This window comes from Cygnus atratus, chromosome 1 (assembly GCF_013377495.2).
Source record: "Cygnus atratus isolate AKBS03 ecotype Queensland, Australia chromosome 1, CAtr_DNAZoo_HiC_assembly, whole genome shotgun sequence".
Taxonomy (NCBI): Eukaryota; Metazoa; Chordata; class Aves; order Anseriformes; family Anatidae; genus Cygnus; species Cygnus atratus.
In genome coordinates this window covers 144330558-144353838 of record NC_066362.1, presented here as the reverse complement: position 1 = coordinate 144353838, position 23281 = coordinate 144330558, and the positions used below count along the sequence as shown (strand labels likewise).

Genomic DNA, 23281 nt, shown 5'->3' with positions numbered 1-23281 from the left:
TCTGCAGCTTTTTAAAATTTCATCCAGCATCTGAATCTGTTTATCTAACCTTTTTTTTTTTTTTTTTTGCTTTTCCTCCCTTCCCTTTTCTTTCTCAGAGAATTGCTCCTACTGTGCAGATGAAATGCACCAAAATGCAAACAAGCAAAATATGGAGCTGAGTGATGTTGAATGCAAGTTCCTCCGCTGCCAGATGTGAAGAGAACAAGTGGTTTGAAAACTGTAATTTGTTTTAAAAAAAATATAATTTGGTACTTCTGAGCAATTTGATGATTTAATGAGCACAGATGGATGTGGGATGAATTTCTAAGAGCCAAGTGTTTAATGTATCTGCTCAGATTATTCCAGGACTAAGCATTATCCTTCCTAGTGCATGAAGGTAATTAATATTTCCCATTATGGGCATGAAAAAACCCATACGATCAGTTAAGGAATGCAGATACACCAATGATATGGAAGTTAATTCATAAATCAATTAAAGCATCCTGCCTGCTGTGTATAATTAGGGTTACTTCAATTATAGCTTATTTTCAGATTTAAGACTCAGGAATCAAAACGCTTAAAATCAGAGGAAGTTCCTTCCCACCATATACTGCAATTGGAAGTCTTTGCACAGTTGTAGCAGTCTAAATCTATTTGCTCCTCATTCCAGCAAGGCTGAGCAGACGCAGCTAACTCGTGTCCCTCTGGCTCCATTCTGTTTCACTCCAGCTGCTTATAATTGTCATTAGTTGAACATTTCACTGTCAGGACCCTCCAGAGGTGAAATGAGAAATTTGTAGGATACGGGACTGCCCCTGGCCTATTAAATAAGGCGTCCAGACTTCTCTACATCAAAGCCTTGAAAGCAGCACCTCAACAGCCAGCTCCAGAGGCGCCAGGGAATGCTCCTCCCGGTTTCTTTTCATGGCTACGTTTAACTAAAGGTGCAGCATTCCTGTGATGTAGTTACGCTGGTGCTAAATCTGGTTTATATTGATTTAGCTTTTCTTATAGCATTAATCTAAACTGATGTAGACCAAATTAAGTGTGCCTAAATAGGGATCGGTTTTTCACTCTTTTCACTAAATTGGTTTTTCATGGATTTTAAGGACAAGAGACTACTCTGATAGTGTGCTCTTGCTGCCTTCATTACAGCGCTGAAGGACTTGCCTGTATTTATTTCTGCTTCAAGCCTAAGAGCTGTGCTTGAACCACAGCATTTCTTTCAGACAAAATGCTCAACCCGGAATAAAAATATTTCCATGTCTGTTCCCTTATTGAGTCTCCTACAGTCTGGTACCAAGCTGTTCCTAAGCCTGCTATTTAACAGATGTAACAAAGATCTGTGTATCACTTCCTAACAGCATATTGTTTTAAATCATCTATTGTTCTTACGATATTTCTCTGAGCCCACTCCATTTTGCCTCAAATTTGGCTCTTCTGAAATATGCTGTTACTCAGTGTTCTCTTCACCAAAGAGTTGAATTATCTCTGTACCATCGTGTCTACCCTCTTCATCACCTTCCTCCCACTTCATTCATACATCCTGCAGCAGCAAAGACTTTATGTTGGACAGTGTGGGTCCAAGACCCAACTCCTTTTCTACGGATTCCTGATCTAGAGGGACATCCAATGCCAAAGAGTCTGCAATCTACTTAATACCCGCTGGTCAGTTGTGTACAGCTTGCTCAGCAGGACACTTTGTGGTAACAGGCCAGATGCCTTAGAGAAGTTTAAATATGTTACAGGGTCATTGTTATCATCCCAGCCAAACTGCAACCTGCCTTCAGGAAACACCGTGTAAGGTGTGGACTGTCCTGTAGCATCCCTTATTATGCCCTGCATCAGCTGCTCTGAAAACCTGACTAGATTCAGGGTCAGACTGACCTGTCCAATGCATTTCATTTAGCCTCATTCATACTCTAAGGCAAAAAAATGATTTCTTTCAAATTTTTGCAGCTTTACTATTGTTCCAGAATTGTTACATGAGAGCCTCATGAGTTTATTAAAATATTGGGATCCCCTTTATAAAGTGGTATTTGCCACAGAACCTACACCCTTTGGGCTGAGAAAGCACTGCTGTCCTCTCCATTTAGCCACCTACAGTCAATCTCCAGAGCTGAAAAACCCAACAACCCCTGAGAAAGTTAAACTTGCAGTCCCCCTCCAAACCCTCCCTGAGGATGGATGCATGCTCCAGGTGACCTCTGGGGATACCCAGCTTACCTTTCCCGAGGCAAAGGCTTGGGCTCTGGCCGAATAGCTGCCATGGAAGAGAGGGGCTGCCTGGCAGGAGAAGGGATGGAAAAATTCAAATCCAAGGAGCCTGTTTTTCTGTGCAGAGGCTCCAGCCCCATGGCTCCCTGCATTTCGCTCTCGATAGGGCACGAGCCGGCCCTGCCGTGGCTGGAGAGGGAGGAGAGCTCGGGTCCCACTGCCCCTTGTAGGACCCCTTCGATGGCCGCCTGGGGGTCGTGCGTGGGGGACACGGATGGTGGGGAGCGTGACTTCTTTTTCGTTGATGCTCCTGCTAGCAGCTTCAGCAGCCCGCTCTTCTTCTCCTTCTGCAAAGCAACCAAAGGAAATTAGGGCAGTGAGCAGACATCCCTAATCCCTCTGTTTTTCTTTTGGAAAATCTCAGTGTGTGGCAGGAAACTTCCCTTCACTGCCTTGACTAGGAGTGGATCCAGGCAGAACCTGAGCCTTTGCTAACAAAGATCTTTTGAAAATCCCTCCCCATCCAACGGTGATGCACTTGTTCAGCAGAAGGACATAGCATATTGCAAAGATGATCTCTACTTTCAAGTCCACCCAGGCAGTGATCATATATGCCTCTTGAAAGAAACAGTGCAGTTAGTGGGACAGCAAAGGTACAAACCTCCCGTGCAGAGAAGGTGGCAACCGAACTGCTGCCCTCTCCCTTCCAGAGGAATCCTGTCCCCCAGTAGAGAAACTCCCAAAAGGTGACAGAGCAGGCCCTATGTTGAAAAACCCCCGCTGGGAAAGCACGAGTGTCTGCAGAAAGATTTTAGATCTCGGACCATTGCCAGAGAACCGCTCATCACTGCTGCCTGATTCACTGCTCACCATTTACTACTGGATGTAGATTTACGGTAGGGAGAAGGGAGGCACGAGACAGACTTTAATCCTCGTTTGCAGAGTGTGCTCCCCTCCACGTCCTGCATTACACCGCTGTACCAACCCGCATCTCCCTGCCAGAGGTGGGCCACTTCTCCTCCAGTGTTAGTGTAAAGGCATTTATGTTTGGAGATAGACCACAATTGGCAATTACACTGTCAGTGCATGTGAATTTTGACATTTCTACAGGGGTTTCTGGTACAGAGTAATGACAACAAGATAACAGCACTCTTTCAATTAACATGGAAAAAAAAAGTTCAGCCTTTGTTACTGAAGAGATGCATCAGACCTTGCATGCTTTACAACAATGAGAAATCCTGCTACGTCTACCTCAAGCACATACAAATAGAGAATATTCTTTCCTTCAGCTAGAAAGTTTTTTTGGGTGCACTGTAGCGCTAGGCTAGAGTTGCAACCAGCAATGCTCTGCAATAATTTTTCCATTTTTTTTTAACCACACAAGAAGTTTTGTAAAAGGTCTGTTAGATTTCTTTCTCCTCCATCAGACGTGCAAGGCATTATCCAAGACTATCTTCAGAGACTCAGGGCTGAGAAGTTTGGCTATATTTGATAATTTGTTCTATAATAGGTTCCTGGGGGGGAAAAAAACGAACCCAGCAACCACAATACTTATGGAAAAGGATTTCTCTATCTTTGAGCCGGAACACTGTTTGGAAATACAAGCCAGCAATTTATTTATTCTCTGTAGACAAAATGTCTCATGCAAGGTTTAAAATGATGCTCATTTATGTGCTGACTGCTGAAGTAATTTTTCAAAGCAGCTTTAAAGAATAGGAGGGCTACACTAAAATAAATATAAGCTTTTAGAAGATGCTCAGAGTAGTAAATCTACTTGTAAATGTACTTGGAGTATCTGATGTCTCGGCTCCCAGAGTTCTCGTTTGCACTTTTCAGCTGTCATGGACTGATCAGAAAGCAGAAATACCGTAAATGTTAAAATATGGAAGAACAAAAGCAAAGTACAGTTGTTATTTCAGAGACAATGTCCAGTGATTTCTGAAGAACAGTCTGAAGTACGCTTCCAGCTGGCGGTATGGTGGTCTCCTGCATACCACCAGCTCCGACTATTAAGGGCATTTGTCACTTACAGGTTACTCTATGGATTAAAGGATCCCTCCTGCCAAGATGTTCATGCAGGCAGAACCTGTGGAAGCTAAGGGAGGCTGGCCATATGGCACCATCAGGTCTAAACCACTACCTTAATTCCCCTGGATGCACCAGAAAAACAAGCCAAAGGCCCCTGAGAAGCATCTCCCCTCCCTGAGCAGAAGGCAGCCTTGCAGGAGCTGTGGTAGCTGTGCACACTGGAACTCACCTGAGGTGCCAAAAAATACTTCACGTGTGTTAGAGAGTGTTTCTCTCACTCTCTAATTAAGAAATACCGCTGCTGTCATCATTACATCAAATTTTAAAGCTCTTCAAAAATTGCAAACCTCTCCTTTCCCTGTAGCTCACTGAAACAATAGCTCTAATGATCCCAGCATACTGTGTCAATATGCATTTGAAGGTGTCTAAAGGTCAGTGACAGAAAGCAATAGCCATTGTGGGGCTCTGGAGAAATGGTTATTGTGCGGCAGTGAGCACTTTGAGCCTCTTTAATTGGCAGCTTTGCACATGCAAAGTAACTACACGAACTAAAGCCCCGTATAATGAACAATTAATATTCCTATGTGGTAGCAGCTTTTCTCATTTCTGCTTCTAATTTAAATACCTTGGCAAATTTTCATTAGAAATACCTTGTACGTCTAAGACCATGAAAGGCATAGCAGCCAAAATCTTTGGAAAGAAGGAAATGCATACATTCACACCCGTCTGTACATTAAAAAACATTCGGTTTTGTTTACAGGAACAGCTTCCACCCTACAAGGTTAGCTCTGGCATCAATTTCTACACTGAAGCTCCCATCCCTCAGACAGCAGAGAGCTATAATGAACTCACTGATGTACCCGTCGTTCTGCTTTAACAAAAGGCAAAATAAAGAATTGATTTTTTAGCCTCTTCGTATTCAACTGAGCATTTGACTAAACTTTTGAGGCCAAGATCTGTGGTCTTTAAAGAGCTAAGATGAAGCACTTCATCTACTAAACACAGACCTGCTAGTCAAAACCAGAAGAGTCCCATCCTTCCCTCTGTGCCCGTGGGCAAGATATTTGGAGGTGAACACATACAAAACACCTTGAGTGCCTGGAGTGTAGACATTACATCCCTCTCTCTGGCTCTGCCAAGTGCTCTCAGCCTCTTCTGGTCTCACACTGCCAGATCCTCTGCTCAGAGCACTTCAAGCAAAACGAGGACTGTCAGGAGCTGATAATTTATCGTGATGTCTCTCATGAGAAACAGATTGGGTTTGAACCTGCTGTGATCAGCAGTTCAACTTAAACCCCTTCATCCCTCCTCCTCCCATCTGTAAAACGGGAGTAAGTTAAAACCCCTTCTGCCGTGGGAATTCATTAATGTTACAAAGCCACATGTTTCTTTAAGAGCAACTGGTCCTTTTCCATGGCTTCAATACCAAAAAAAAAAGAAAAAAAAAAAAGAAAGGACTTTGGAATGGAATGTTAGAACGCAATCCCAGAAACGATTTATTGCGAGTGTCCAAGTATTATGAATTCATTTAATATTTAGCGTAATAGCAACCATCCTTCATAAGAAATTAATTTAATATTTATATGGCTGTCCAAGACAGACCTTTCTGCAGCAGTTTTCACTGTAAATCAACTAAACATTAGCGGGCATAAGTGCTGTACAGAAATCTGCAGCAGACTCTGTGGGTTTTGAAAAGAGAGAAGTTTACAGAGGACATATCTGATGACTTTCAGGAATTACGTTTTTGAAAGAAAAAAAAAAAAAGATGGTTTCCTTTTTCCATTCACAGACTGCTGTTATATCGCTTTCTAGGAAATCTGTAATCTACTGAAACAGCTGTGTAATTATTGAGTTTTCTTTGTCTGCTAGCTGCATTTCTAATTGACTGCAAACTGTGTTTGACGTCCCTGCCTCCTGAACCCACCAAGGTCAGACCTTTGCATCTGTGCTGATGGATGGATTCACAGTCCTGACAGCCCTTCTCCCATCTCCTGGCTACTGCCCACACGTCTAACTGAATTTAAATCATCACCTTTGTGTTGCTCAGGTTTTATTCGAGGAGGTTCACAGTCAAAAATTTCCAAACCATTAATTTCATAAGGATCAATACCTTCTTTAAAAAAAAAAAAGAAAAAAAAAAAAGAGAGAAAGAGTGAAAAGAGCTTTCAGATAAATCCCAGTTAAGAAAAAATGGACTGTGAACACAGTATCTCCAGGCCAGAATTTCTTACTTCCTTCCTTCTCAGTGGAAACCAGTTGCTGGCAACACATGGATGGGATGGGCAACGTTTCTGAGACCCTGAAGCCTTGGGAAGCCAACACTTGGATGGGTACAACTTCCCCTCCATACGTCACTGTGGGAGCATTTTGAAAAGTGAGTACAGTCTGAGCTTAAGAACTCATGAAAGACTAGATCAAAATTGAAGTCTCAGATATGTAAATGTTGAAATATTTTGCTTCACGGTAATTGGGGATGATTTTTCCCCTCATTAATAACCCCACTTGAAGATAATAACCAGCTCTTCTTTCAGCTTCAGAGATGAGATGAGCACAGAATGCGGCTCCTTCGCTGATGACTGAGTGATAATGGAGTCCCGTGTCTGCAAAGTAATAATCATGCCATAATCCAAATACCAATTATATATCCTGGCTTTATTAATATAAGTCTTCATTTTCTTTCTTTCTTTCCTTTTTTTTTTTTCTTCCAAACCACCCTAATAAACAGAAAATTCGGCTTTAATTTCTTCATCTGCAGCTCCTGATATTTCATTTCCTACCTATCCAGACTCATTAAATAAATGAGGAGACCTTGCTGCAGCTGATAGAGAAACTGGCTCCAGCCATTGAAATGAGGTAATTTCTCATGCAACACCAGTTACATCAATAGATAAGAGAGCCAGAGGGAGAAAAAAAAATCATTTAAAAATGAAGAAAAGAGAAACAAAACTGCTTAAATGCTGCCCTGAGCCCTAAAGAACAAACGAGGAACTCATTTATCAGTCAGTACCCCCAAAACACCACTTTTATTGCTTGTTTAACTTGGTCAGTACTTTTTCCAGTAAATTTAAGTTAGTGTCTGGAGAGTAATGCATTTTTATTCTGATTCCAACTTGGTTGTCAGTGACCAATGCTTGCATTGAAAGAGTAGGTGGTCTTTTGGGTTGTCTTTTAGGGAAAAAGCTATTCAGGTTTTCAAATTCTGTAAAATTATTGGACTTGAGATTTTGATAATTATTTAAAAAGTGCAAAACACAAACCAGCATCACCTCAAAGGAAAACTTCTCATCTGAGAAGTTTTTGGATATGCGTTTATCACTTGCAGTTTGTCAGTTTTCTGATGAGGCATAGGTGATAGATACGCTTCACAAGACAACAGCAATCACTTTCCCATAATTGCTACACAAGTTTTTCTGATTTTAGGAAAAGAATAGTTGTATATCTCATATTATGTGGAAATACTTGCCAAAGATTTAGTTTTTAATGGAGACAACTGCTTCTGGCCAGACGTCTGTTATTATAATCTCAGTATACAAGTATGCTAAGGAACAAACAGAATTTTAGGTTCATAACTTCATTAGCTCTTAAATTCCAGGGGTAGTAACATGCATATATACATACATACACAAATATATTAGACTTATGGTCACTGACTTTTATAATAACTGGTATTAAAGCCATAAATGTCTTGCAGTTAGATCTCACCAGGCCTTTCAAATGTTTGAAAACAAAACTGAGAAAAGAAATTAGAGTTCAGGCCCCAGAACTGCAAAGCACACAGGCACTTAATCATGTGCTTTTGGTGAACTGGGGGGGATGCAAGGATCTAGAGACTACTAAAAGAGATGCAGAAGGAACCTAAAAATATATTTGAATATTCAATTTAGATGGAATATTAGATCTTTCAAATACTGGAACAAAGTTAAAGACTAATTTGCAGTGAAAAAAAAAAAAAGTTGAAGTGGAAGCAGAGTCTCAGCCACCACTGGGCTTCCTGGAGTCTGCTGCATTCGTAACAGCCAGAAGGTAGAAAGAAAAATTACTGGTACTCTAAAACTATTTACAGTGAATGAGAGACAGATGATGTGCTACCCTGATATTGTCTTTTGTTTGATGGAGGCAGAAACTGATGGATAGTTTTGTATTTCATTGCTTTTCCTGGTCTGGTATGCAGGGAATAGGTGATGGTTATGAAAAGTATGGAAAGTTTTAAGATATGCAACTTACTCCGTGCCCTGATATAACAGTTTTCAGTGATATTTTTTAGAGGGAAAAGCTGAAACAGAGCACCAGGGAACTGAAAACTACTCAATACCTCGATGAAGTTATTCAAAACTGTGTGCTGAAAAAGTGAAGTACAATAACACCAAAGGAGGTGATGAAACCGTGGTCTTAGCCAAGTCCATGGCAGCATTTCCACTTATTTACAAGCAGCCAGTATCTCTGGAAGTAACCTCAAGCTCAGATGGATGTGTTTTAATCCTGAGTTTAGTCCATCTCTTCCTTTGAAGTGTGAGCAACCTCTCTGGGAGCTCAAAACAAGGGAGTAGACATGATATCCTTGCACACATTTGGCATTCAGCTCCCTTCCTCACTCAACAATGCTCAAAGCACAAAGCACTGAGTTCTCCTCTGCTCCATTCTCCTGTCCCTACGCCCCTCAGCCTACAAGCAGAGGCACAAAACATACATATTTCACATGGTAAGCGTGGTCTCCCATCTCACTTCAGGAGAAAACTGAACAGAGGAGTTTCAGGCAAGTGCTACAAGTGTGAGATGCCCAAACATGACCAGTCGTACAAGGAATCCTCATCCTGTGTTTCTAGAAGGAAAACCTGGCACTCTGCAGAGCTGGGGACATGCTGTGAATCCCAAGCGGAAACAAGGAGCTTCCTCAGGTTGAAAAGAAGATCGAAGTTACCCTTCCCCTACCAGTATCTCCTGGCAGCTAACTTAAATACCTGCTCTGCCTGGCAGATTTTGTGAACCCCATTTCCTAGGCACTTCGTTCTACCCCCAGGTTAACTGGGAATTGTGAATTCCACTACGAAGCAAGAGCCTTAGGGTAATAAACTTCAGCACTCAGCAAAAGTTAATGCTTATTGTGAAACTGGCTGACAAGTCAATGCAGTGTGCACTCTGGAAATAGAAATCAATAACCCCAAGTATACACGTGCTGCTATTGACTCTAAATTGGCTATTCTCATACAGAAAGGGAGTCATTCCTAAAACCTGATGCTCAGCAGTATCAAAAGGCAAAAGATCATATTGGGAATTGCTAGGAAAGGGCTGGAGAGCTTGGCGAAGATCTCCTATAGGAAACAACATTGTGGAAAGCCCCGCCATGCCTTCTTGAACACTATGTCCTGTTCTGGCCACCGCAGCTGGAAAAGGCTATGGACTAAAATTAGAGAACTACAAACAGTGCAGAGAATGGCAACGAGGATAATGAGAGGTGTGGAACAACTCCTGCACAGTGGAGATGCCAGCTTGGAAAGCAGACAACTGATGGGAAATAGGATAGTGTCCTACAAAATCCACTACTGCATAGAGAAGGTAACATGGGAACAGATCGCTTATTTCTCACAATGCAGGAATTAGGGGAAGCATAATGAGATTATCAGGCAAATGGTTGAAACTGAAAAGTAGGAAGCACTTCTTTACCCAACACATAATTAAATATGGACTCACTGCACACGGGATTGTGGAAGCCAAAAGTGCAAAGAGGTTCAAAAGGGATTAGAGAAATTAATGGAGAACCCATCTAGCAAAGGCTGTTAAAATGATGGTATGGATCCAACCGCTGCTTCAGGAAGCCCCAAGAGGTAAATGAAACAGCACTTGGAGCATACACAGGGTGCCTCCACCTTGCTGCAAAGAGGTAGCAAGTAGAGGTAGTCATAAAATCAGTGACAATGATTGTTATGAAAAAATATATAAATATAGCTATTTGGGCAAGAACATAGGACAAAGCCAGGGCTGAACCTTCTCCTGTGTCATACCAGCTTTGGGAAATCAGCTGTTCAGAGACTTCCTCAGCTGCAGGGGTCTGAGAGAGGGCAAAAAGCAGCCGTCAGGATGCGCTGTCAGCCAAGGAAGAGACACAGAAGGTTGGGAACTGCAACCCCAGAGCACTTTCACAGCCCTGCAACTGCTATTTGGATTCTTGGCTCCATCTCAGCTGTGCAAAACAGCACAGACCAAGGGCTGCAGAGTTTGCCCCGCAGCAAGGAGCCACAAAAGTACTGGTGATGGGGCTGATGGGGCCCTACTGCTTCCAGCTTGCTTCCTAACCTGGCATTGCACTGCCTTTGTACAGGCCAAGGGCTTCCTTGGAGATAGCATGGGGGTCTCCGTGATGCTATCAAGTCTTGAGGACCCACCCTAAACTGAAGGCCAGAAATTTTAAACCTTTAAAAATATATATATAAATCAAGTATGAATAAATGACTTAGACAATTTTGGTAGACTAACTGTAGTTTCCAAGGAATTTAAGCAAAACAGATGGACGGATTACAAGCATCTTTCTGAAAAGTTAGGTTCATTTATTGAAGCTAGAGAAAATCTATCACAGCTTCACTGACAGCACAGGATTCTGAAACGAGAAAAAGATGTAGAAACATTAAATTTTAGACAAACTGCTTAGAATTAGTGTTTTTTTAAATATGATGATTTAGACTGACTGGTTAGCTTGCTGCTCCTTGTCTTTTGTAGGGAAATGAGAAAGATTTATCGGTCTTCGGGAGCACCGGGAGCAACACTCGCTTTTTGCAGAAAGCCAGAACAAGCTCACTCGTTGAACACTTGAATGAAAGAAAACCCAAGACAGAATTCAGGATGTGCTTTGACATACTCTGATCTTACACATAGTTAACTCTGGCTCTCCCCATTCACAAGGGATGGATTTCATTTCAGAAGCAAACAGTTAGAATTGCATGGTCTTGCCTTGTAATCTTATTAAATGACAGACAAGTGAGATTTGTACTTTTATGGAAAGCAGAAACATGTGGGTAAAAGGTTTGGATTAGTGGAGGTCATCTCGTCCCTTGTCACTGACGATTTTATTCCCACTTGGTTGATACTACTGCAGCAGCCATGCCACCTCGGGCTGTAATTTCAGCACTTCCAGCGAGCTAAATAGCATTGGGGTGGCTGGCACTCAGAGGCAAGATTGCTTGTGGAGAATTCAGGCATCACAGCAGGTATATTCTTCTCTCAAAATCAATTCCCCACAGAAGGGAAAAAGGGCTGCCTGTGGACAATGAAAAATTGGCAGGATTTGTGTGCGCCAGACACTGAAACACATTACAGTGAAATAATTCCTACAAACAATTCACCAGTTCATAAAAATGCATTTAACTAGAGACCGAGAAACCAGCCGAGACTGACAGAGCTTATCACACCCGCATGGACTGTGGGCCAGAGGCTATGGAAGCAGAAGCTCCTATTGAGCAGGCAACGTATTTCTGACTATTTGCTGGGCTTCACACCGCTGCTGGGACAGCCTGGCTCAGGCGAGGAGCAGGAACAAGAGGGGCCTGGTGGTTCCCAGGCAATCTCGTGTTGTAGAAGCAGGTCCTGGGCTTGATCAAAATCACGAGCACAAACAGTTCACTTTCTGTGAAGGTTGCCCTCCAGTTTCAGCAGCTCCCAAAGTATCATATCTGAGCATCCAAAAACCCCATTCCTAGTGCCTTTCATATGTAAAACAAAAACAGGCCCTGCCCCTGCCCCTCCAGCCCTCCTGAGTTCTCTGCCAAGACAAGAGCCAAGACACGAGGTGCATCAATAGCATCGAGAAGAGACACAGAAGAGACACACTGACTCAAACTGCCAGCATCTTTTTGGTGAGCTCAGCCCCTCAGGGGCTGTGGGATGAGCAGGAATCCCGTGAGGCCTACATCCACGGACATCGCTGCCCTTGTGGCACTCGGCAGCGTGGCGTGGGGACAGAGCTGGTCGCCATCACACTTGAGGTGCCAATTACTACAATTATTACGAGTGCCTAAGCTTTGCACTCAGTTTGGGTCCTGCTCTACGTTTTCAAGCGATGCCCTGTGAACCGCTCCTGGGACACACCGAGGTGGCCGAAGCCCTTTTCCCCTACAGAGACCAATTTACCACGTACGCTCTTTACAAAAGGAACAAGGAATCCCAGAATCATTTTAAAGGATTGCAAAGTAACCGGCTGTCAATGTCAGAGGAGTGCCCAGGCATGTAAATGACAATTTCTTTGATGTAGTAACCAAGGCTCTGTGGCTTTCCAAATGTCACAACACTTGGGTTGTAGTTACTAATAAAGCTCTGCAGTGGCTAAAGGCTTGCTAGAAGCTGCTGAAGCTCTGGCAGAGTTTATTACAGGAGCATCCTCTCTTCTGCAAAAATTGGGTTTCACCTTTTTTTCCTTGTTTTGTCCTTTTTGTTACTTAAAAAATAAAAATGGAACCTGCAAAGACAATTTGCTAATAAAAGCAACACCCTAATGCCAAAGTCAGGTCTTTAGAGGAATAATATTCTCCTTTCTTAAATTAAAGAGCTGAGCAAGAAGGATCATCAGTGAAAAGCCCCATAATGCTGCTAAGCCAAACAGAACAACTATGTGAGGGAAGGGGAGTCCATAGCGTTGTGGCTTTGTTTCCTTTTGCCCTAAGCCTGGTTCATTATACAGTGAAATCTTATCCTCCCACCCTATCTTCCTTTCTTTTGTCTGTTCTATCCACTTTTTCTTCCTTGACACATGACCTACAGGTATGATCATATAATTAAATGCAATTAAGGTACACTGATTTAACTAATTACTACCTGTCATGTTTCCCACCTAAACCAACCAGTGTTCTCCATTTCCTCAGCCCACTCCAACTGTGAGACAAAACACATCAGCTCGAATGTCAGGCGTCAGCTGATTTGGGTAAACCAAAAGGTCTGAGGAAACGTTTTATGTCAAAGCTGGTAGTAGGAAAACTTCACTGGTGCAGCCAGCGAGTGCCACCTCACACGGGTTGCAGGCATACTCACGTCGGTAGCCTCATGAACTCTCTGGACACAAATGGGTCATTTGCTGCTCCTCTGGAGTGTGCTACACAATGAGGCTGTGACATTCGGTCAAGTTCTCACAGGTGGCTACTGCACAAATATCCAGCAACAATGACAGATACGCAGCATATTCCTCTTTGCTCTACCAGCTAGTTGACTGGTACAGAAGAGGCCAGCGTGACCTGGAATCAAAGGTGGATCCTGCCAACTAATAGCACAAAATGGTCGATTACAACACAGAAGCTCAAAAAGCCTCTGTGAAAACGTTGCTTGCATAGATCTCATATCTGAAAATGATAGAAACTATATAAAGATAAAATCACTACTGCACTGGAGCAGAAATGACAGCTTTGTCATAACAGCCTGTCTCCAAGCCTGCCTACCACAGATGAAGTTGAAAACCCCTTTACACAAGTCGGATAAAAGTGCATGAAGATTTCCCCTTGACCTCAGTGGTTGATCAAATGGCGCTGTGTACCAAAAGACTGACAGCCTTTCTTATTTTCATTTTAGCAAACCATTGTGGGCAAACACTGGCTTTGAATCATCTCATCTTCAGTTTGACCATGGCTAATTGGAATGTCTCTGCCTAGGAAGATAACAGAATTGGTAGCCCGGTAGTTAAGCACTCATGACTTCTAATCAAGTTCTTGTACTATGATTACTATTGCTTCATCTGACAGTCCTCCCACAGTAGAGCAGACAATATGATGAGTATCTTGTAGTAGCTTGTCCTTTCAAGTTCTTCTTGCTAGGACGGCAATGAGTGTGTTTGAGGGGTCCCTTCCAGACTTGCTCTCTCTCTGTTTTAACTCAGCAGCATACATCCAAGAAGTCAGACTGAAGACAGATAACCAGATGTTACCAGTTGCTTTGCAGTGTGTTCCAGGTAATGATTTTCTGTCAAATAGAAGAGCATTTCAAGTAGGTACCAACAGGGCTTGTCTTAGGCTTAGTGCTATTCAATCTTTTCATTAATTACTTGGTAGTTGAGCTAGAGCTCTAAAACCTGCAGTGGGCACTGTGCTGAGTGTGTCTGCCAGCAGCTGAGAGAACAAACAGGGTAACAATTCAAAACAATTTTCCTAAAATGGAGAAATGGTCCCAAATCAACACGGTGAAATTGAGAAAGACAAGCATGACGTTCAACTGTTTGGAAGGATAAATCAAATGCACAGATGTAAAATGAGGAGTGATTGGCAAGCCAGCAGCTCTGCAGAAAGGGACACGGGAGTTACAGTAGATAACAAACGGAGTGAGTCGAGATGCTGCTGCGGAAAAGGCAAAATTCACCTGGAAACACATTAACAAGCATCTTTTATGTAAGCCATGGAAAGTACTTACTTGACCCTAACAAGGTCTCAGCTGAATTCCATTCTGGGGCACTACTTCTTAAGAGCCCAGAAAGCTGAAGACTGTCCAAAGGAGAGCTGAAAGTATTACCAGAGACCAGAAAACTGTACCTGTGAAGAAAGGCTAGGAACCGGGCTCAGTTAGGCTGGAAGCAGAGAAATTGTGAGAGCAGAACATGCTACTAGTTCTCTAATACTGAAACTATTGGAAGAGAAAGCTTATCAGCTGCTTCTCCAGAACAAGACATAAAGAAGCATCTGTAACCACGGAAGATTTAGGAGGGATAATAAGAATTTTTCTATCAATAGAGATATGGAAGGGCTGGAACAGATTGCTCAAGGAAGTTGTAGAGCGATCTTAATTGAACAATTTTAAGACAAGTTAGGCATCCATGGTTTGACTTTCTCATGGCTGGTGAACAGATGCCCATCCCATGCCTGCGGGGCCAAGATCCTTCCTACCTTCCCCGTGCCACTTTCCCTGCTGGTCAGCAGTATCTCTCGGCAAGGTTGTGTCTAAGCCTGCCAACCAAAAGTATCTGGCTTAGATATAAAACCTATCCAGAAAAACATTTAAAAGTTGGAAAACCAGTTTTCTCTTTTATGTCCTGATCAAAGCCTAGGTTACGTGTTTCCCTTGCCACAGCAGACACCACTGTGTTGATAGGCTCTGCCTGCCCGACCTCCCCCCTCTCCTGTCTCAAAACTGAAGACACGAAGAGTAACATGATGTGGTACAGGAGGGAATTGAGATCTCTGAAGTCATCAAAACAGCCAGCTAGTTCCATTTTTAAATATGCCAGTTCTGAACTGTTCATGAATGGGGACTAAAAAACACAGAACAGCAAATTTACTTTACTGTAAATTAAGTTGGCCATGGCCTCACATTAAATTACTTCTCTCCCTGGGGCATCTGGTGATGAAGCCCAACTCCAGTCTGCTGCTAGACTGCTGAATACAGTCTGATGTGAACGAATATTTTACCTTCTATAGTCTTAGCTTAAAGAAACATATCAGTCAATGCGAACCAAACAAAATATATGCAAAAAAGCAAAGCAATGTGTTGAGTTCTGCCTTTATAATTAATCGTTTTTATAAAAGGATGACGGATTGACACCCCAAGTTAATTGATTCCAAACATCCCACAGTCATAGTGTCTGAAAAACAACTTCTGTATGGTGTACTTCCTGAATTCCTTGGGATGATCTTTTCTCTAGAGGGCAATAATAAGAGCATTTTTCTTTAGACCAACAGGGACAACCACTGGCTCCATGTCCTGACTTGGTCTGAAGGGAATTACTTGATGCTTGAGACATTCAGACGGAAAAAAAAATAATACCACCACCAACAAAACTCCCCAGCAAATTGACTTTAAAGTGGCTTTACCATTTGGCACAATAAAAGCTGAGGGCCCGTGAATCTTTCTGCTGCTACTGCAAAATGAAAAATAAACAAAAATGTACAAAATAAGATAAATATCCCTCTGCTATAACTTGGTTATGCCCTCAAGTTACATGATGAAAACAGAAGCCTGCTGTAGATATTTGTTGTCTGTTACGAAGTACTGTTTCTACAGTACTGATGTTTGACAGAAACTGCAATTTCATTCAGTTTATGTAATTCTTCAAACAGAGCTTATTGAAGTATTTCTGTGTTGACCTCAGATATTTTAACCCACCTATTACAAGTAACCACAGAGCAAGGCAAGGAAAAATACCAGTACCTCTGCGACTGAAAAAGAGAAATGTGGACACTGAGAAATTGATTACAATCGATTTTCACATCAAAGTTCAAACTTTGTCTCCATAAAACAACTGTATTAGCACTTGAGATATTTGTATCCCGGTGAATAATCCCTGTTGCCTCTTGGCTGTTTAAGGTTTGCTGGCTTGTAAGCACATGGTTGGATAACCACTGAAGAAAGCAAATGAGTCCTAGACACGTGGGAGGCCAAGATGCCGCTGACTCTGATGCCCTGCAAACTGTTTGCAGAGTTGCACTGCTTTCAAGGCAGACAGTTTTGTTCTGTTTATTTTTTATTTATTTATTTATTTTTCTGCTGGAATGATTTCACCCTGCGTGTCCCTTCAGGGAATGATGGGGCAGTGACAGCCATGTTACTCTCACTCTGTTTTTCAACCTGCGCATGGGAACTGGGAGCTCACCATTACGAGGGACCAAAGCACGTTCCTCAGGAACGGGGCAGGGAGAAGGCATGACTTGCAGCGGGCTGCTCAGCTGCAGCGTCGTGTGGCCTGGGGTAGGGACGAGGAAACTGGAGTTTAACAGAGGGCAAACAGGAGGCAAGGAAGCAGGACTTTCTAGCTGAGTGCAAGATGCAGTAGTGCCACAGCTGCTCAGTAAGAGGTGTCTTTTCAGTTGGGACAGGAAGGTTATTTCATTTCACACTACTGCCTCTACCCTCGCATCAGACAGCCCCTACAACGCCTTAACAGCCAGGATGTGTCAACATCCCCCATCGATACCACAAGAGTGCCCACATTTCACCTGACTAAGCCAAGGAGGCGCCTGCCACCCACTCCCACGCCTGGCCATCCGAGCCTGCACGGTTCCCTGCCACGGGGATGCCGGTGCCGCGATGCTCGCACGCAGACACGCACACGCAGATGCCTCCAGCCTTCTGTCTCCGGTGCTCCCTTGCGTGCTCTTTCCATTGCCAGTGTTGCTTCTTTTCCCCAAACAGTGCTGAGTATTTAGCAAAAACCCACAGGTCCTATGCATTATAAAATTAGGTCCCTGCAGGTGCCAGCAGAATGCTGCATCTTGGCACCCAAGCAGCTTCGCGTCCAGCAAGTAGATGAAGTCAATTTCCTCTTGAAGCTAAAGCACTCTCCATCCTGGCCTCCCCTGGATCTGCTTCCCCTTACGGCCACAGAACACAGCACAGAACCACTCGAAACGGCGCTAGAGAAATCCATCGCGGCCACTTCAGAAATCCTGTGACAGTGCTACGAGGCAGATAAGCAGAGGAAGGGGGAGAGGAGAGGGAAGAGGAAGAGCTCTCAGAGGCTGCTTGGCAGCAAAGTCAACACTGGAAATATCTGTGGGGAGTTTGAAAGCATTTCCTAACATCAAAAATGCGAAGAAGAAAAAGAAATTTTGATCAATGGCTTATTGCCCTTGATCTAAGCAAAAGAATCCTAGCCAGTCAGAAATAACAGAAATCTGTTTTATAGTAAGGCTGAAGTTTTCTATGTTTTGACAGCTGGGGCTGATGCTTTTGGCTGGGTTATTTGCCAGCGCTAAAATATTCATCAGCGAGTTGCCAGGCTTTTGTCCTTTCAAATTGAGCTCTTAATGATGAAGGAGAAGGTGCTGGAGAGATTTGAAGCATGAGCTCTCTGCCCTAAAGCAGAACTTTGTGGCCTGAATTCACATGACCAGAAAAAGAGGTTTCCACTCCCTGGCCAAGTTTCTGGTGAATCACTTGCTGGTCACAGAGCCAAGATCTGTTCTTCTGGAGCATGGGAAGCAGTGGTGCGTTTGTGATGAATGCAGCCCCCCCTCCTTTGCTGAAAGGAAATGGATTAACAGTGTGTATTCTGTGCACAAGTCTTTAGAGAACTGAACTAAAATATTCCAGATTAAAGAATTCTTCCTGAAGAGCAAACGGGAACACGTGCAACAGAAAAATCGGACTCTGAAAATGATCGGTGAAATGTTGTTGGTGGTGGCTCTGGGATCAACTCAGACATCTTACAGATTACCCAAACAAATTAGCTCCACAGAACTTATTATCATTTTCACGCAAATTTTTACATTATTATTTTAAGGTTGCTTCTTCCTGATGCTTCCTACATTTCCGTATACTTATTATAAGAATTTGAACCAGACTCCTCTGCTCTTGAGCGATTTATTCATTTCTGTGTCTCACTCTGCTTTCACGTTGTCACTTGGCTGTTATCGTTCCGTTTCATACCTGTACAACTCAGGGGGCTCTCCTAGGTGAACTGGCTACAAAGTGAAAAATATTAAATCATTTCATATCTACTAGGAAGACTGAATTCCTCTTCCAAAACTTCAGGGCCGGTCATTTTGACTTTGTATCTGAAAAATCTACTTTCATCAACTCTATCCTAAGCTGCTTTTATTCATCCCAGGGTGACCACTATTTTTGTTATGTCATTTTATATCTATGCAGTCCCTGCAAGTGCTCAGCACTTCAGTTTTGAGACTGATCTTCCATTTTCTGGATAAGGAATTCAATTTCTTTAGTAGATATGAAGTGATAACAAACCCTTTCCACTCAGGGACAAGTTAATATGAGAAGAAGTCGCAACACGGAGGCTCACAATAAATGAAAACTGAAGGTGAACTACCATGTAGAATCACATCCTTTAGGCGGTTTTAGTTTTTCCAGATGACAGCTTAAACACACGGCTTTGACATGAAATAAGGCCAAAGAGCATCTCAGAGTTTACAAAGCCAAATTTTTTCAAAGGGCCTTTGATCTAGTCCCCAGCTCTACGCAGAGCCAGGGTGGGCATTGCCTGGTGGGACAGGGCAGTGGGTTGCAACTTTGGTGCAGGCAGAGGAAGGCACTGGCAGAAAGGAGGAGCGTTGGAGAGGGAATTCTCTCTGGTCACATCTACACTGCATGTAAAACAAGGCCAGGAATGAGGATCAAACCCCAGTCTGCAACCATTAATCACTGTGGGTTTGGCTCTCTCCCAGGGCAGAGTATGGGCCACACCACGTACCAGGACTGTTCTCGATAAGCTGCCTGGATGCAGTCACCCTGTTTTGGGTGGAGAAGAAAGCTTAGAAATGTGGATGCAAGTCATGCTGGGACACTTGCGCGGCCAGAAAACAGGCCTTGGCTTGTTCTACCTTGTAATTGAGTCCTTACACCAGGATCAAGCCAAACAGACTGTATCATTTGAGGAATGCAGCTATTTTGAGCACAGCTGATATTTGAGAAAGTGAGTGACACCAGTGAGAAAAAATAACAGACAGATGTTTACTGATTCAATGTTCACATGCAAAACTGTTGGTGCATGTTCAAAGTCATTTTCTGAAGATGTGTCTCTTGCTATCTTAACATCGGCAAACAGAAACCCACTATACTTTCCCATTCTCTGTGACTTGCTAATCCAGCTCCTCTCTATATTCCAGGAATACAGTTACTAATTTTAAAACTGCAAATGGATTTTTTTTCTCTCAACACAGTTATAAGATTTTCAAATATTTCTATGCACTCTGGCTAGGTAAAACAGTAAGGAGTTGGTGTAACTCCACGATGAATTAATGGGTTGTTCACTAGAGCAAGCTCTTATTTTCCTCTTTAGCAGATACTGGGCTAGACGTTTTGGAAGAGTTTAATCAAAATCCTCATCAAAAGCCAAATGAGTGGATTTTAAAGAAAGTTTAATTACAGTGGTCAAACCACACAGCATGATTTGCTTGATTTGATTAACGTAATGAGGAGCACATTTAATGAGAAATGCATTAATTCATTCAAACAAGTGGTTTTATCTGAGGTATTAAGCATCAGCCCAGATTATGTACAGCAGAAACTATTATAGCAAAAATTGACCGAGGTCAAGGCAGTAGTCATGCCGTAATTACAAGCTCTCGGCTGTAATCTACCAGTTGAACTTGGACAGTGCTCGTCATGACTGAAAAAGCAGGGTTCCCAATTTGAAAAAGCCCCCAAAACACAGGGTTACACTTCCATTTCGCAGCTGAGATCTCCATCCCTTGCTTTTGAATGTTCAGAAGATTTGGGAACTGGGATTGTATTCTCCAAGTTTCAGATGGTTGCACATGTAGATATCATTAGCAAATGATGAAACTAGAGCTCAAAGGACCTCCGACACCCCTGCACACCCCTAAAGGAAATAGGGTGTTCCCCATTCGCTGTCTGTTCTACCTCCTTCTTGCCCTTGTAATGTTCTGGGGACACTCCTGTACCTAACCTTGAAAAGTCAAGAGACTGACTTTGAGGGGAATTATTTCCCTTCTGGGGAAGGAAAACTCCTTCTTGGAAAAGAATAAGAACTGGCTTCAAGCAGGAAACATTTAAGAAACAGAAAGAAAATTCTTCTTTATACCTTCATCCACCTTATTTAGCTAAACACCAGCCCCTATGCTCCAGCTTTCCTATTGCAGGTTCCCTCTCCTTGGCTTCACACAGCACCCTCACCCTTGCCCTCCCCACTGGTATCCCTTCTCCTTTGCCCCTGCTACTTCTCCCCGCAGCTGCTAAAGCCCTTCTCTCTCCTGCGCTGCCCTGAGCATGTTCCCTCTTTGACTTCTGCCATGCTCCCGTGTCTGTATTCAGTGCCCAGCTTGTTATTCCTGCGGCGTCTGCTCTACCTCTGTGTGAGCTGCCTTTCCTGCTGCTCTGTACCGAGTTCATGCAGCACTGCAACAGCTTTGATTTTCAAGCGCTCTACTTCTAAGCTTGCTCAGCTGCTTGAGCACTTTCCAAGCACAGTTGCAGAGTGGACTTAAGCGCTATCTATTGCTCTGTTTTACCTCAGCTGGCACCAGCAGTCAGCAAAGGATGGCAGCTTTGAAACTGTTCCCTAACTGGGCAGGAGGCTGGTCCCGGGATCCTTCTGGGATAAGTGCACACTGACAAGTGCAAATCGGCATGGAGCAAAAATTACTTACAAGAATTATTTACAAAAGTAAAAATTGGAATCAGACTCCATTTATTTTAGAGAAATCCTGAAACGTGCCTGTATCTGACTGCTGCACACCAAGAGAAACGTCTGAAATGTCACTGGCATATTAAATATTTGTGCAGGGAAAAGCATTAGCAGTGACTGCCTCACCAGTGCACTCAACAAGGATGTTCCCAATGTAAAAACAATCCTGTCTTGGAAAAAGCTACCCAAGTAGCATATACAGACTCATTACGACAGCTGCCCCTTGATGCCACATTTGGTACCCTTGAGTGGAATCTAGGCAGGAACTCATAAAGCACAAATTGGTAGAGGATCATATCTTAAAATACATTTTCCCACTATCTCTCATCCTGGCCTTCAAGGAACCAACCAACCTTTCTAAACTTACTGTCTGGAGAAGATTTCCAAGGACCAATATATCTGACTATGCCAAAGTGACAAATGCAAAAAAAAAATTGCAGTTTGTCTCCATAGCCTTTCACAGGAAATATTCTCTACAACAGAACCATGAAACCCAGTGGATCCTCAGCATGGCCATCCCAGAATGTAAACCACTTCTTCCTATGTACCATGTGAACTCCCTCTGTACCACAGTGAACTCACACTAACAATCAGCATGTGAAAGAAACACTTTTATCAAGAGAATGTTTCTCAAAACAGCCGTTCTGAGCCTGATTGCTCAGCCCTCATCCACAAAGGAATCCTACAAAAGCAACTGGAAACACAAAGATGGGATTAAAATTCATAATATGACCAAAACCCATTGAATCCAACAACAGTGTTAATTTTATGGCATGTTACAATTTACCTCTGATACTGCTTGCTAATCTCATTTTCTCAGGAGATAATTATCTGTGCATTTCTTCCACCCTGTGTTCTGTAGAGCTGAAGACCTTATTACCACTCCTCTTACTAACATCCTCTCTATTCCTTTAATCTCAAAGTACATGACTGATAATAATAATGAAACTGAACTTAGACAAACTGCTTCCAATCTTTGCTCATCTGGCAGTTTGCTAGTTATGTCCATGCTTCTATTTTTTGCCCCTCAAACCTGTCTGTATTTTTCTAACAATATTTAGCAATAGCAGACATTGCTTCTCTCCACAGATATTCCTTCTGAGTGTTTTGGCTGTTCCCTGTTCATCCAAAAACCTGCCCAACCAGCCTTCACTTTGGAAATACCAAGTTTGGTTCTAGATAGGGCTCCAGTTCTGACTCACACTTCCTTTATGATTAGTGACACAGATTTTAGTCTGGCACTATTCAACCTCTCAACAGCTTCAAAGAGATATTTGGGTTTGATTTGAATTATGCAGAGAGCAGAAGCAAAACTTAATTGGCCAAACAGCAGTCACTATTTCTAAAAGGAAAGGAAGCGTCATTCACTCAGATCTTCCTAAAATGAAAGTGAAATACGACATGGAGGAGATTCAGGAACATATTGCTCAACACAGCTGAGCATAGTTTTATACCACTCTGCAGTCAGAGATGACAATATTTAGCATCGCTTCTGTCTGGTACTTCCCAGGTATTGTACTAATCTGTGGCAATGCTCATTGCATTGATGTAGTACAATATTTGTGTCTCCCCTTTATCCATGTAGCTCAAAAAATCATAAATTTACTTCCGTGCATCCAAATTCAGTAACTTAAAGCTGTAATAGTTTGGGAAGGGTTAACCAATATCTTAGGTAGGAATTTGACATAAGTTTGCCTAGGAAATTTTGGTGTGTAGTCCCACATGAATTAAAATATATGGACCTACAAAATAGCATGCTAGTTTTAGGAAGTATTAAATGTGCCACTACACAAAGCTCTGAGGTAATATGCAGATCTACCACCATGGCTGAACGCTATACACTTCCTTTGACTTGCAGAAGTAGCAGAAGCCCTCCATGAACATTTGGAAGTCATTCTTCATAAGCAAAAACCTAAATTTCACATCTGTGGCAACAGTTTACGCCTTTCCTCTTTCACTAAAGGACAACCAGAAAATTCAAGATAGGATTACATA

General features: G+C 42.7%; 1 protein-coding gene across 1 annotated transcript in view; it reads right to left on the bottom strand.

Moving 5' to 3' along the window:
* SH3RF3 (SH3 domain containing ring finger 3) overlaps positions 1 to 23281 on the bottom strand; it is a 240043-nt gene that overhangs the window by 9224 nt on the left and 207538 nt on the right. The window contains exon 9 of the mRNA XM_035565607.2: positions 2209 to 2546. Within this exon, the coding sequence (XP_035421500.2) occupies positions 2209 to 2546 (338 nt within the window). The remainder of the gene's footprint in view (positions 1 to 2208; positions 2547 to 23281) is intronic.